At 55.3% G+C, this 15,236-nt stretch overlaps 1 protein-coding gene across 1 annotated transcript; it reads right to left on the bottom strand.

The window, feature by feature from the left end:
* Window positions 1-2,069: 2,069 nt before the first annotated feature.
* Window positions 2,070-15,133, bottom strand: LOC133358249 (src kinase-associated phosphoprotein 2-like). The gene is made up of 7 exons (XM_061576490.1): window positions 15,101-15,133; window positions 13,160-13,210; window positions 11,426-11,489; window positions 10,937-11,107; window positions 7,520-7,627; window positions 5,896-6,011; window positions 2,070-3,237 (listed from the first exon to the last, which is right to left on the bottom strand). The coding sequence occupies exons 1-7, from the start codon at window positions 15,131-15,133 to the stop codon at window positions 3,145-3,147; spliced, it is 636 nt and encodes a 211-aa protein (XP_061432474.1). The 3' UTR covers window positions 2,070-3,144.
* Window positions 15,134-15,236: the final 103 nt, after the last annotated feature.

The raw sequence follows: 15,236 nt of genomic DNA, 5'->3' as shown, positions 1-15,236 counted from the left end.
GTGGTGGTGGTGGTGGTGGGGGGGGGGGGGTGGTGGGGGTGGTGGTGAGGTTTGGTGGTGGTGGGGGGGTGGTGGGGGTGGTGGTGGGGGAGGTGATGGGTTTGGTGGTGGGGGGGTGGTGGGGTTTGGTGGGGGTGGTGTGGTGGTGGGGGGGGGTGGTGGTGGGGTGGTGGGGGGGTGGTGGGTAGTGGGGGAGGTGGTGAGGGAGGTGGTGGGTGGTGGTGGGGGAGGTGGTGGGGGGGGTGGTGGGGGGTGGTGGGGGAAGTGGTGGGGGTGGTGGGGGTGGTGGTGGGGGGGTGGTCGGGGTGGATGGTGGTGGGGGGGGGTGGTGGGGGTGGTGATGGTGGTGGGGGGGTGGTGGTGGGGGGGTGGTGGGGTTTGATGGTGGGGGGTGGTGAGGAGGTGGTGGGGGTGGTGGGGTTTGGTGGTGGGGGAGGTGCTGGGAGTGGTGGTGGGGGGGGGGGTGGTGGAGTTGGTGGTGGGGGTGTCGTGGGGGGGTGGTTGTGGTGGTGGGGGTGGTGGATGGTGGTGGTGGTAGTAGTGGGGTGGCTGGTGGAGTGGGTGGTAGGGGGGGGGGAGGCGGTGGAGTTTGGTGGTGGGGGTGTTGTGGGGGGGGTGGTGGTGGGGGAGGTGGTGGTGGTGGGTGGTGGGTGGTGGTAGTAGTGGGGTGGCTGGTGGGGTGGGTGGTGGGGGGGGTTGTGGGTCAGCACCGGGATCAGGGTCAATGTTGGAGGGTCAGGGTCACGGTTTGACTTTCTTGACTCAGTTTCAGAGGCGCAGGCCCAGTGCAGGATGAAGCTGAGTGCGGGGCCTGTAGGTTATGATGTTATAAAGGGGCCCTAAACAAATAAATAAACACACAAATATTAAAACACAAATTTTTTGTTTGCAGAGTAAAGTCATTGCATTTTTTATTCGCTATACAGCCAAATACGACAAATCGCTAACCTTAAACACCCAGTCGTTCATAAAAGTTGAAGGCGGTATAGTACTATAGTGATATAGCAAGTGCAGAATCACTGAACCGTAATTGATAGCTTGAAAGCATTCAGCGCGGGGCTCTTGAAAGTGCGGAGTCCGTGGCTTCTACATATATAGTAGTAGCTACTACTACATATATACATAAGTAGTAGTAGCTACTACTACATATATAGTAGCTACTACTACATAAGTAGTAGTAGCTACTACTACTTATGTAGTAGTAGCTATGGGTCTCTGTATGAGTCTAACACATGTAGTAGCTACTACATATGTAGCTACTACTACATATGTAGTAGCTACTACATATGTAGTAGTAGCTACTACACATGTAGTAGCTACTAATACATGTAGTAGTAGCTACTACATGTGTAGTAGCTACTACTACATGCAGTAGCTACTACACAAGTAGTAGCTACTACACGTGTAGTAGCTACTACATATGTAGCTACTACACGTGTAGTAGATACGATAGTAGCTACATATGTAGTAGTAGCTACTACACGTGTAGTAGCTACTACATATGTACTACATGTGTAGTAGTAGCTACTACACATGTAGTAGTAGCTACTACTACACAAGTAGTAGCTACTACACGTGTAGTAGCTAGCTACTACTTATGCAGCTACTACACGTGTAGTAGCTACTACTACATATGTAGCTACTCTTGCGACTGCGATAATCCGGCATGGCGTGGGCCACTCTCTGCGTCGACAAGACATCGGTCGGCGTGGGCTGGACGACGGGCCTCCCACGCCGTCTGAAGCCGCTGCGGGGTTTGTGACATCGGCATCAGCAGCATCAGCATCATCAGCAGCATCAGCAGCATCAGCATCAGCAACATCATCATCAGCAGCATCAGCAGCAGCATCAGCAGCAGCAGCATCAGCAGCAGCAGCATCATCAGCAGCAGCAGCATCAGCAGCAGCATCAGCAGCAGCAGCATCAGCAGCAGCATCAGCAGCAGCAGCATCAGCAGCAGCATCATCAGCAGCAGCATCAGCAGCAGCATCAGCATCAGCAGCATCAGCACGACGAGGATGGGGGTGGTGTTGTCACTATTTGGGCTCTGGGGGAGAGGTCGCAACGGGTTTTGATTCCTTACCCGTACCCGTACCCGGCCGCACCAGGGTCGCAATCGGGTACCTGTATCCGTACCCTACCCGATACCTGGCTACCCGTACCCGGCCGGGTATCGGGTAGGGTACGGGTATCGGGTACCCGATTGCAACCTCTGGGGTGAAGCCATGTTGCAGGCGCGGGTGGGTTGATTCTAGGAACTTGAATTGTGAGAAGAGACAAGACGTTGGGAAATGAGTGACAAACGGTGACTCACCAGTGACTCACGGCCTACCCGTAGCCGTACCCGGCCGCACCAGGGTCGCAAACGGGTACCCATACCCTACCCGGCCGAGTATCGGGTAGGGTACGGGTATCGGGTAGGGTAGCCGGGTATCGGGTACGGGTAGCCGGGTATCGGGTAGGGTACGGGTCTCGGGTAGGGTACGGGTCTCGGGTAGGGTACGGGTCTCGGGTAGGGTACGGGTATCGGGTAGGGTACGGGTATCGGGTAGCCGGGTATCGGGTAGGGTACGGGTATCGGGTCGGGTACGGGTATCGGCTAGGGTACGGGTATCGGGTAGGTACGGGTATCGGGTAGGGTTCGGGTATCGGGTAGGGTACGGGTATCGGGTATGGGTAGCCGGGTATCGGGTAGGGTACGGGTCTCGGGTAGGGTACGGGTCTCGGGTAGGGTACGGGTCTCGGGTAGGGTACGGGTCTCAGGTAGGGTACGAGTATCGGGTAGGGTTCGGGTATCGGGTAGGGTACGAGTATCGGGTATGGGTAGCCGGGTATCGGGTAGGGTACGGGTATCGGGTAGGGTAGCAGGGTATCGGGTAGGGTACGGGTATCGGGTAGGTTACGGGTATCTGGTAGCCGGGTATCGGGTAGGGTACGGGTATCGGTTAGTGTACGGGTATCGGGTAGGGTACGGGTATCGGGTAGGGTACGGGTATCTGGTAGGGTACGGGTATCGGGTAGCCGGGTATCGGGTAGGGTACGGGTATCGGGTAGGGTACGGGTATCGGGTAGGGTACGGGTATCGGGTAGGGTACGGGTATGGCCGCGGAGAATCCGCGTGCGGGAAAATCCACGTGCGGTGCTCTAGGTGTCGTAGGCCGCCATCAGGTAGTCCTTGGGGACCAGGCCCACGGATCCATTGGCCTCTCCCACCCACCAGCGGAACGCATCGTACTCCTTGTATGGGGGGGGGGGCAGAGGGGGTGGGGGGGGGGGCACGTGGTGGGGGGTGGGTTAGGTACGCTTCGTCAAGGGTCGCGGTGGCTAGGACTAGGAGATGTTAACTACCTCGCCTGGTCTACAGGGGGTCGTGGGTTCGATCCCGACCCTGACGCCTGCTGCTGTATATTTGGAGTTTTCGTGTCTCTCTCTCTCATCATCATCACGGTGGCTAGGAGATGTTAACTACCTCGCCTGGTATACAGGAGGTCGGGAAGGAGGGGAGGGAAGGAGGGGAGGTGAAGGAGGGATGGAGGGGAGGGGAGGGAGGGAGGGTAGGCGTTGCGTGATTCGGATCGAACGTTGACGAATGAGTCTCATCGCTGTAGGGACACAGTCTGTGGGAAGATGACGAGTGAAGGATAATGCTTGGGCTGACCTCAGAGAAAGAGAGAGAGACTGAGAGTGAGTGGTGGGTCCTGTCCCTCGGACACGGGGCTGTGTGTGTGTGTCGCGTCGCAGTCGGAACACTACGCCTCTCATTTCTCACGGCTCGAGTTCGCTCAATGGAATTGCAAACCACTCAAAAATGTCACGGTGGCTTTTCCGTGCGTCGGTGGCCAGGCTGAGACGACCGTCAACTCATTACTTGAGAACTGCTCCGTCTGTTGTCCTTCCCCCGTGCACCTTCGTTGAGCACGGTTGGCTACGTACGATGCGAAAGAAGTTCAACACACGTACATAGACTCACACAGAGACCCACAGAGACCCATAGACTCACACAGAGACCCGTAGACTCACACAGAGACCCGTAGACTCACACAGAGACCCGTAGACTCACACAGAGACACATAGACTCACACAGAGACCCACAGAGACCCATAGACTCACACAGAGACCCATAGACTCACACAGAGACCCGTAGACTCACACAGAGACCCGTAGACTCACACAGAGACACATAGACTCACACAGAGACCCGTAGACTCACACAGAGACCCATAGACTCACACAGAGACCCACAGAGACCCATAGACTCACACAGAGACCCATAGACTCACACAGAGACCCGTAGACTCACACAGAGACCCGTAGACTCACACAGAGACACATAGACTCACACAGAGACCCGTAGACTCACACAGAGACCCATAGACTCACACAGAGACCCATAGACTCACACAGAGACCCATAGACGAACACAGAGACCCATAGACGAACACAGAGACCCATAGACTCACACAGAGACCCATAGACTCACACAGAGACCCATAGACTCACACATAGACTCACACAGAGACCCGTAGACTCACACACATACCCATAGACTCACACAGAGACCCATAGACTCACACAGAGACCCATAAACTCACACAGAGACCCATAGACTCACACAGAGACCCATAGACTCACACACAGAGACCCATAGACTCACACAGAGACCCATAGACTCACACAGAGACCCATAGACTCACACACAGAGACCCATAGACTCACACGGAGACCCATAAACTCACATGGAGACCCATAGACTCACACAGAGACCCATAGACTCACACAGAGACCCATAGATTCACACAGAGACCCATAGACTCACACAGAAACCCATATACTCACACAGAGACCCATAGACTCACACAAAGAGACCTATAGACTCACACAGAGACCCATAGACTCACACAGAGACCCGTAGACTCACATAGAAACCCGTAGACTCACACAGAGACCCATAGACTCACACAGAGACCCGTAGACTCACACACAGAGACCCACAGACTCACACAGAGACCCATAGACTCACACAGAGACCCGTAGACTCACACAGAGACCCGTAGACTCACACACAGAGACCCATAGACTCACACAGAGACCCATAGACTCACGCACAGAGACCCATAGACTCACACAGAGACCCGTAGACTCGCACAGAGACCCGTAGACTCACACAGACCCCCATAGACTCACACAGAGACCCATAGACTCGCACAGAGACCCGTAGACTCACACAGAGACCCATAGACTCACACAAAGACCCATAGACTCGCACAGAGACCCATAGACTAACACAGAGACCCATAGACCCACACAGAGACCCATAGACTCACACAGAGACCCATAGACCCACACAGAGACCCATAGACTCACACAGAGACCCATAGACTAACACAGAGACCCGTAGACTCACACAGAGACCCAGAGACTCACACAGAGACCCATAGACTCACACAGAGACCCGTAGACTCACACAGAGACCCATAGACTCACACAGAGACCCATAGACTCACACATATACCCACAGACGCACAGAGACCCGGGTATCAGGTAGGGTACAGATAGCCGGGTATCGGGTACGGTACGGGTACCCGTTTGCGACCCTGGTGCGGCCGGGTACGGCTACGGGTAGGCCGTGAGTCACTGGTGAGTCACCGCCTGTCACTCATTTCCCAACGTCTTGTCTCTTCTCACAATTCAAGTTCCTAGAATCAACCCACCCGCGCCTGCAACATGGCTTCATCCCAGAGGTCGCAATCAGGTACCCGATACCCGTACCCTACCCGTACCCGGCCGGTGACGGGTAGCCGGGTATCGGGTAGGGTACGGGTACCCGTTTGCGACCCTGGTGCGGCCGGCTACGGGTAAGGAATCAAATCCCGTTTGCGACCTCTGGCGCTGCACCTTGCTGAGCACGTGGACGAGGTCTCCGCGCTTGAAGGACAGCTCGTCCACGCAGTCGGCCGAGCAGTCCCACAGGCCCTGGTAGAAGCTGTCGTACTGCTGCGTCGCGTCCCACGCTGGGGGGGGGGGGGGGGGTGGGGGGGGGGCACGCGGACAGACAGACGGACAGACGGACGGACGGACGGAGGGAGGGGATGCGTGGAGAGACAGAGGGAGAAGCGGGTGCGATGGATGGGATGGGGGGATGGAGAGAGAGACAAATGGAGTCTGGGTTTCCATGTGAATCGTGGGTCTCTGTGTGAGTCTATGGGTCTCTGTGTGAGTCTATGGGTCTCTGTGTGAGTCTCTGGGTCTCCGTGTGAGTCTCTGTGTGTCTGTGTGAGTCTACGGGTCTCTGTGTGAGTCTATGGATCTCTGTTTGAGTCTATGGGTCTCTGTGTGAGTCTCTGGGTGTCTGTGTGAGTCTATGGGTCTCTGTGTGAGTCTATGGGTCTCTGTGTGAGTCTATGGGTCTCTGTGTGAGTCTCTGGGTCTCTGTTTGAGTCTATGGGCCTCTGTGTGAGTCTATGGGTATCTGTGTGAGTCTATGGGTCTCTGTGTGAGTCTATGGGTCTCTGTGTGAGTCTACGTGTCTCTGTGTGAGTCTATGGGTCTCTGTGTGAGTCTATGGGTCTCCGTGTGAGTCTATGAGTCACTGTGTGAGTCTACGGGTCTCTGTGTGAGTCTATGAGTCTCTGTGTGAGTCTATGAGTATCTGTGTGAGTATATGGGTCTCCGTGTGAGTCTATGAGTCTCTGTGTGAGTCTACGGGTCTCTGTGTGAGTGTGGGTCTCTGTGTGAGTGTGGGTCTCTGTGTGAGTATATGGGTCTCTGTGTGAGTATATGGGTCTCTGTGTGAGTCTATGAGTCTCTGTGTGAGTCTACGGGTCTCTGTGTGAGTCTCTGGGTCTCTGTGTGAGTCTATGAGTCTCTGTGTGAGTCTATGGGTCTCCGTGTGAGTCTATGGCTCTCTGTGTGAGTCTATCGGTCTCTGTGTGAGTCTATGAGTCTCTGTGTGAGTCTATGGGTCTCTGTGTGAGTCTATGGGTCTCTGTGTGAGTCTATGGGTCTCTGTGTGAGTCTCTAGGTCTCTGTGTGAGTCTATGGGTCTCTGTTTGAGTCTGTGGGTCTCTGTGTAAGTCTATGGGTCTCTGTTTGAGTCTGAGGGTCTCTGTGTGAGTCTATAAGTCTCTGTGTGAGTCTATGAGTCTCTGTGTGAGTATATGGGTCTTCGTGTGAGTCTATGAGTCTCTGTGTGAGTCTACGGGTCTCTGTGTGAGTGTGGGTCTCTGTGTGAGTCTCTGGGTCTCTGTGTGAGTCTATGGGTCTCTGTGTGAGTCTATGGGTCTCTGTGTGAGTCTATGGGTCTCTGTGTGAGTCTCTGGGTCTCTGTGTGAGTCTCTGGGTCTCTGTGTGAGTCTATGAGTCTCTGTGTGAGTCTATGAGTCTCTGTGTGAGTCTATGGGTCTCCGTGTGAGTCTACGGGATACTCGTCACTGGTGTTTGTGGCCGTGAGCGGGAGTGGAACTCGGGTGTTGTGTCCCGCCCGTCATCGTGGGAGTCGCAGCGCCAAGCGCTCCGCTACCTTCAGTGGCCGAGTTCAACTCGGGCTTGGAGGCAACGGGAGGTGGCGCTTGGGCCGCTTTGGCTGCGTCAGTCCGCGTCACCACCACCGGCTCCTCGTCGTCGTCTTCTGTCGGAGATGAAAATTAGTAACAAGTATAACCCGTAAAAACAAAGTTTTTCACTATAAATCCTTTATATGCGTGGCGGCTAGAGTCCTCTCGTCCTCTGGCTTGAGATGGCTGCCACCTATGGGTCAGATGATTGTCTGCCAGTATTAAGCAATTGGTAATTAAATATTTAATTTGTTTTCCCTAAACAGTGTAAAATTTTGGAGAAAAAAAATTCACGCAAATTAATTGTCTCGCACAACGAGTCTGTGTGCAAAATGTCAGCTCGATTGGATCACGGGAAGTGGGTTAAAAAACGACCGAAAGATTTGCACGGTCGTAAGCAAGCACGCAAGCACGCAAGCAAGCGAACTTAATATAAAGGATTTAAAAACTCCATCAGATCAACATCATCAGCCGGCAGCAGTCATTGTACATCCGCTGCTCGATGAATGGATCAAGTTCTTCCCCCACTCACATTTGCTCCGCTACCGCCCACTTCTCAGGTAGCCCCGCCCACTATCCAGGTAGCCCCGCCCACCACCCTCTGCTAGCCCCGCCCACCGCCCAACTAGCCCCACCCACCGCCCAGGTAGCTCCGCCCACCACCCTCTGCTAGCCCCGCCCACCACCCTCTGCTAGCCCCGCCCACCGCCCAACTAGCCCCACCCACCGCCCAGGTAGCTCCGCCACCACCCTCTGCTAGCCCCGCCCACCACCCAGCTAGCCCCGCCCACCGCCCAGCTAGCCCCACCCACTGTTCGTGTAGCTCCGCCCACCACCCTCTGCTAGCCCCGCCCACCACCCAGCTAGCCCCGCCCACCGCCCAGCTAGCCCCACCCACTGTTCGTGTAGCTCCGCCCACCACCCTCTGCTAGCCCCGCCCACCGCCCAGCTAGCCCCACCCACCACCCAGCTAGCCCCGCCCACCGCCCAGCTAGCCCCACCCACCACCCAGCTAGCCCCGCCCACCGCCCAGCTAGCCCCACCCACCACCCAGCTAGCCCCACCCACCACCCAGCTAGCCCCACCCACCACCCAGCTAGCCCCGCCCACCGCCCAGCTAGCCCCGCCCACTGTTCGTGTAGCTCCGCCCACCACCCTCTGCTAGCCCCGCCCACCGCCCAGCTAGCCCCACCCACCACCCAGCTAGCCCCGCCCACCGCCCAGCTAGCCCCACCCACCACCCAGCTAGCCCCACCCACCACCCAGCTAGCCCCACCCACCACCCAGCTAGCCCCGCCCACCACCCAGCTAGCCCCACCCACCGCCCAGCTAGCCCCACCCACCGCCCAGCTAGCCCCACCCACCACCCAGCTAGCCCCGCCCACCGCCCAGCTAGCCCCACCCACCACCCAGCTAGCCCCGCCCACCGCCCAGCTAGCCCCACCCACCACCCAGCTAGCCCCACCCACCACCCAGCTAGCCCCACCCACCGCCCAGCTAGCCCCACCCACCGCCCAGCTAGCCCCACCCACCACCCAGCTAGCCCCACCCACCACCCAGCTAGCCCCACCCACCACCCAGCTAGCCCCACCCACCGCCCAGCTAGCCCCACCCACCGCCCAGCTAGCCCCACCCACCGCCCAGCTAGCCCCACCCACCACCCAGCTAGCCCCACCCACCACCCAGCTAGCCCCACCCACTTCTCGTGTAGCTCCGCCCTCTGCCCCCCACCGAATCACGACGCAGTGGGGCACGAGACGGAGCCGTTGTCTTTAAACTCGGGGACACGAGAGAAACAAAATTGTTGCAAAAACTTCATGGCGCAGAGACGCCCCGGGGAGAGAATTCCTGACACTCAGCGGGAGCCGCCGTGGCCACACGGCCGGTGCGGAGTGGTGGGGCTTTGGTAGAGAAGGAGGGAGGGAGGGGGGAGGGAGGGGGGAGGGAGGGGGTGATGGAGGGAGAGGGGGGGAGGTGGGAGATTGGGGGGATGGAGGGAGGGGGGGATGGAGGGAGGGGGGTGGAGGGAGGGAGGGGGAAGGTGGGGGGGAGAGGGGGGGATGGAGGGAGGGGGAAAGTGGGGGGGAGAGGGGGGGATGAGAGGGGGATGGAGGGAGGGGGGGATGGAGGGAGGGAGGGGGAAGGTGGGAGGGGGAGGGGGGGGATGGAGGGAGATTGGGGGATGGATGGAGGGAGGGGCCCCTGCCCCCCCCCCCCCTCCCGCTGTCTGTGGCACTCTGCGTCATCTCCACGCGGGCGACCCGCGGAGCGAGGGGGCACCAGGCCGGAACGTCGTCCCGATTGCGCAATCATCTCTCGGGCTCGCGGCTGTCACGTCGAGTTTGTGGATAGCGAGCGGGGGGTGGGGGCTGGGGGTGGGGGCTGGGGGCTGGGGGGTGGGATGGGTGGAGGTAGTGAGTGGTGAATGCTAAAAATTGGTGGTGGTGGGTGGTGAACGGTGAGTTGGGTGGTGGTGGGTGGGTTGTGGGTGGTGGTGGTGGGTGGTGGGTGGTGAGATGGGTGGTGAGATGGGTGGTGGGTGGTGGTGAGATGGGTGATGGTGAGATGGGTGGTGGTGGTGAGATGGGTGGTGAGATGGGTGGTGGGTGGTGGTGAGATGGGTGATGGTGAGATGGGTGGTGGTGGTGAGATGGGTGGTGGGTGGTGAGATGGGTGATGGTGAGATGGGTGGTGGTGGGTGGTGGTGAGATGGGTGGTGAGTTGGGCGGTGGTGAGTTGAGTGGTGGTGAGATGGTTGATGGTGGGTGTTAACGATAATCACCATCATCACCACCACCACCATCACCACCATCATCATTACCAGCATCACTATCATCATTATCACCACCATATTCACCATCACCATCATCATCACCACCATCACCATCATCACTATCATTATCACCATCATCACCATCTATCATCACTATCATCACCATCACCACCACCATCATCATCATTATTACCATCATTATCATTATCACCATCATCATCACCACCATCATCACCACCATCATCATCACCATCATCACCATCATCACTATCATTATCACCCTCTCATCATCATCATCATCACCACCCTATCATCACCATCATCACCATCTATGATCCCTATCATCATGACCATCATCACCATCTCATCATCATCACCATCATCATCACCATCATCATGACCATCATCACCATCTCATCATCATCACCCTATCATCACCATCATCACCACCACCATCATCATCATCACCCTCTCATCATCACCCTATCATCACCATCATCACCACCACCACCATCATCACCACCACCACCACCATCATCACCATCATCATCACCACCACCACCATCATCACCATCATCACCATCATCACCACCACTATCACTACCATCACCTGGCAGGAGTTCATAGATGTCCTCATCGATTGGATCCACGGCCACCTCCTTGTGCACCGCGGTTGCTGGCGGCGTGGCCTTGACCTGCTCTATCGGATCGATGTCATCGTAGAGGTCTCCACCATCCTCATCCTCGTCCTCCTCTTCCTCGATCACAGAGGAGCGCAAGTCTAAGCCACAACAACAACAACAGCTACATCAACAACAACAACCACAACAACAGCTACATCAACGACAACAGCTACAACAACTGCCAAACAACACTAGCCACAACAACCACCGCCACAATAACAATCACAACAACAGCAACCACAACAACAACAGCCACAAGAACAACAGCCACAACAACAACAACAATCACAACAACACTAGCCACAACAACAACCACCGCCACAACAACAATCACAACAACAGCCACAGGAACAACAGCCACAACAACAACAACAGCCACAACCACCACAACAACAACAACAACAAACCGCACGTACCCCGGATGACTTGCCGGATGTAACTCATCCACGAGCGGGCATCGTCGGCGGTGGAGGTGGAAAACTGAAACGAGGTGGACGTTTCGTTACCAACAACAGCAACAACAACGCAGTTAGTCTAGAGTCACACACTGAGCTGGTGAGCTGCTGAGCTGGTGAGCTGGTGAGTTGGTGAGTTGTTGAGCTGGTGAGCTGGTGAGTTGTTGAGCTGGTGAGCTGGTGAGTTGGTGAGTTGGTGAGCTGCTGAGCTGGTGAGCTGGTGAGTTGGTGAGTTGTTGAGCTGGTGAGCTGGTGAGCTGGGTGAGTTGGTGAGTTGTTAAGCTGCTGAGCTGGTGAGCTGGTGAGCTGGTGAGCTGGTGAGCTGGTGAGTTGTTGAGCTGGTGAGCTGGTGAGCTGGTGAGTTGGTGAGTTGTTGAGCTGGTGAGCTGGTGAGTTGGTGAGTTGTTGAGCTGGTGAGCTGGTGAGCTGGTGAGCTGGTGAGTTGTTAATCTGGTGAGCTGGTGAGTTGGTGAGTTGTTGAGCTGATGAGCTGGTGAGCTGGTGAGTTGGTGAGTTGTTGAGCTGTTGAGCTGGTGAGCTGGTGAGTTGGTGAGTTGTTGAGCTGGTGAGCTGCTGAGCTGCTGAGTTGGTGAGTTGTTGAGCTGGTGAGCTGGTGAGCTGGTGAGTTGGTGGAGTTGTTAAGCTGCTGAGCTGGTGAGCTGGTGAGCTGGTGAGTTGATAGAGCTGCTGAGCTGGTGAGCTGGTGAGTTGTTGAAACCGGTGAGTTGTTGAGCTGGTGAGCTCGGTGGGTGCTGAGCTGGAAGAGCTGGTGAGCTGGTGAGCTGCGAGCTGGAGAGCTGGTGAGTTGTTGAGCTGGTGAGCTGCTGAGCTGGTGAGCTGCTGAGCTGGGTGAGCTGGTGAGCTGGTGAGTTGTGAGTTGGTGAGTTGGTGAGTTGGTGAGCTGGTGAGTTGGTGAGCTGGTGAGCTGGTGAGGCTGGTGAGTTGTTGAGTTGGTGAGTTGGTGAGCTGGTGAGCTGGTGAGCTGGTGAGGTGCTGAGCTGGTGAGTGCTGAGCTGGTGAGCTGGTGAGTTGGTGAGCTGGTGAGCTGCTGGTGAGTGAGCTGGTGAGTTGGTGAGCTGGTGAGTTGGTGAGTTGGTGAGTTGGTGAGTTAGTGAGCTGGTGAGCTGGTGAGGTGCTGAGCTGGTGAGCTGGTGAGCTGGTGAGTGGTGAGTTGGTGAGCTGGTGAGTGGTGAGTTGGTGAGTTGGTGAGCTGGTGAGCTGGTGAGTTGGTGAGTTGGTGAGCGGGTGAGCTGGTGAGCTGGTGAGCTGGTGAGCTGCTGAGCTGGTGAGCTGGTGAGCTGGTGAGTTGTTGAGTGGTGAGTTTGTGAGTTTGAGCTGGTGAGCTGGTGAGCTGGTGAGCTGGTGAGTTGGTGAGTTGGTGAGCTGGTGAGCTGTTGAGTTGGTGAGTTGTTGAGATGGTGAGCTGGTGAGCTGGAGAGTTGGTGAGTTGTTGAGCTGGTGAGCTGGTGAGTTGGTGAGCTGGTGAGCGGGTGAGCTGTTGAGTTGGTGAGTTGGGTGAGCTGGTGAGTTGGGAGTGGTGAGCTGGTGAGGTGCTGAGCTGGTGTGAGCTGGTGAGCTGGTGAGTTGGTGAGCTGGTGAGTTGGTGAGCTGGTGAGCTGGTGAGCTCATCACAGCTCACCACAGCTCACCACAGCTCAGCACAGCTGGGGAGGGTGTCACGGGTCTGAGTGGCACCTGGAAGCTGCGCTTGTCCGGAGCCGAGAGCTCGAAAGCTGCAGCAGCTTCCTGTCCTTGCGGGTCGCCTCGGCGGGGCGCAGCGAGTAGCCGGCCAGAGGCACCGCTCCTTCTGCTGCTTGTCTGTGAGGCGCAGGGGCAGCGGGGCAGCGTCGTCGTCGTCGTCATCGTTGTCGTCATCATTGTCGTCGTCATCATCGTCGTCATCGTCATCATCGTCGTCATCGTCATCATCATCATCGTCACCATCGTCGTCATCGTCATCATCGTCGTCGTCATCATCGCGTCGTCGTCGTCATCATCGTCACCATCGTCGTCATCGTCATCATCGTCGTCATCATCGTATCATCGTCGTCATCATCGTCGTCGTCGTCATCATCGTCGTCATCGTCATCATCATCATCGTCACCATCGTCGTCGTCGTTCATCGTCGTCGTCGTCGTCGTCATCATCGTCGTCGTTGTCGTCGTCGTCGTAGTCATCAGCATAGTCATCACATCATCATCGTCTTATAATCGTCATCGTTGTCGTCGTCATCGTCATCATCGTCGTCACGTTGTCGTCACATCGTCGTCATCGTCGTCGTCATCGTCATCATCATCATCATCATCGTCGTCATCGTTTTCGTCATCATCGTCGTCATCGTCATCATCGTCGTCATCGTTGTCGTCATCATCATTAGTCATCTCGTCATCGTCGTCGTCATCATATCACGTCATCATCGTCGTCGTCATAGTCATTGTTTACCATCATCGTCGTCACCATTGTCGTCGTCGTCGATCATCATAGTAGTAGTAGTGTGTAGTAGTAGCGTAGGGTATAAGTAGTAGTAGCGGTAGTAGTAGTATAGTGGTAGTAGTAGCGGTTATAAGTAGTAGTAGCGGTAGTAGTATTAGTAGTAGTAGCGGTATAAGTAGTAGTAGCGGGTAGTAGTAGTAGTGGTAGTAGTAGCGGTATAAGTAGTAGTAGCGGAGTAGTAGTAGTAGTAGTAGTAGTAGCGGTATAAGTAGTAGTAGCGTAGTAGTAGTAGTAGTAGTAGCGGTTAAGTAGTAGTAGCGGTAGTAGTATTAGTAGTAGTAGTAGCGGTATAAGTAGTAGTAGCGGTAGTAGTAGTAGTGGTAGTAGTAGCGGTATAAGTAGTAGTAGCGGTAGTAGTAGTAGTAGTAGCGGTATAAGTAGTAGTAGCGGTAGTAGTAGTAGTAGTAGTAGCGGTATAAGTAGTAGTAGCGGTAGTAGTATAGTAGTAGTAGTTAGCGGATAAGTAGTAGTAGCGGTAGTAGTAGTAGTGGTAGTAGTAGCGGTATAAGTAGTAGTAGTGTAGTAGTAGTAGTAGTGTTAGTAGTAGCGGTATAAGTAGTAGTAGCGGTAGTAGTATAGTGTAGTAGTAGCGGTATAAGTAGTAGTAGCGGTTAGTAGTTTAGTAGTAGTGCGGATAAGTAGTTAGCGGTAGTTAGTATAGTGTGTAGTAGTGGTAGTAGTAGCGGTATAAGTAGTAGTAGCGGTAGTAGTTAGTAGTAGTAGTAGCGGTATAATTAGTAGTAGCGGTAGTAGTATTAGTAGTAGTAGTAGCGGTATAAGTAGTAGTAGCTGTAGTAGTAAGTAGTAGTAGTAGTAGCGGTATAAGTAGTAGTAGCGGTAGTAGTATTAGTAGTACCACTACTACTAGTATAGTATAATGACGACGGCGATGGTTACCATGACCACTACTACTAGTAGTAGTAGTGGTGGTACTATACCAGTATTAGTACTACCTTTGCGGTCCCGTAGTAGTAGAGGGCGTTGGAGCTGAGCACGCACCACCGCCTCTGCCACTCGCCCACGAAGAAACTGTGGTCTGTCCACACACCACAACGACATGGTTACCATGACGACGACGATGGTTACCATGACGACGATGGTTACCATGACGATGATGGTGATGATGACGATGAGGATGGTTACCATGACGATAATGACGACGGCGATGGTTACCATGACGATAAGACGACGATGATGGTGATGATGACGACGAGGATGGTTACCTTGACGATAATGACGACGACGATGAAGGTGTTGATGATGACGATGGTTACCATGA

This window comes from Lethenteron reissneri, chromosome 61 (genome assembly GCF_015708825.2).
Source record: "Lethenteron reissneri isolate LAM-NWPU_2019-01 chromosome 61, ASM1570882v1, whole genome shotgun sequence".
In the NCBI taxonomy this organism is placed as follows: domain Eukaryota; kingdom Metazoa; phylum Chordata; class Hyperoartia; order Petromyzontiformes; family Petromyzontidae; genus Lethenteron; species Lethenteron reissneri.
Note: the sequence above shows the minus strand (reverse complement) of the source record. Positions and strands in the feature narration are given on the sequence as shown.

Coding starts and splice junctions, on each gene's coding strand:
- LOC133358249 (XM_061576490.1), bottom strand. CDS start 15,133: ATGGTAACCATCGCCGTCGTCATTATCGTCATG. Junction 11,490..13,159: donor CGGACAAGCGCAGCTTCCAG/GTGCCACTCAGA, acceptor ACCTCGTTTCAG/TTTTCCACCTCCACCGCCGA. Junction 7,628..10,936: donor CATCTATGAACTCCTGCCAG/GTGATGGTAGTG, acceptor CATCTCCGACAG/AAGACGACGACGAGGAGCCG.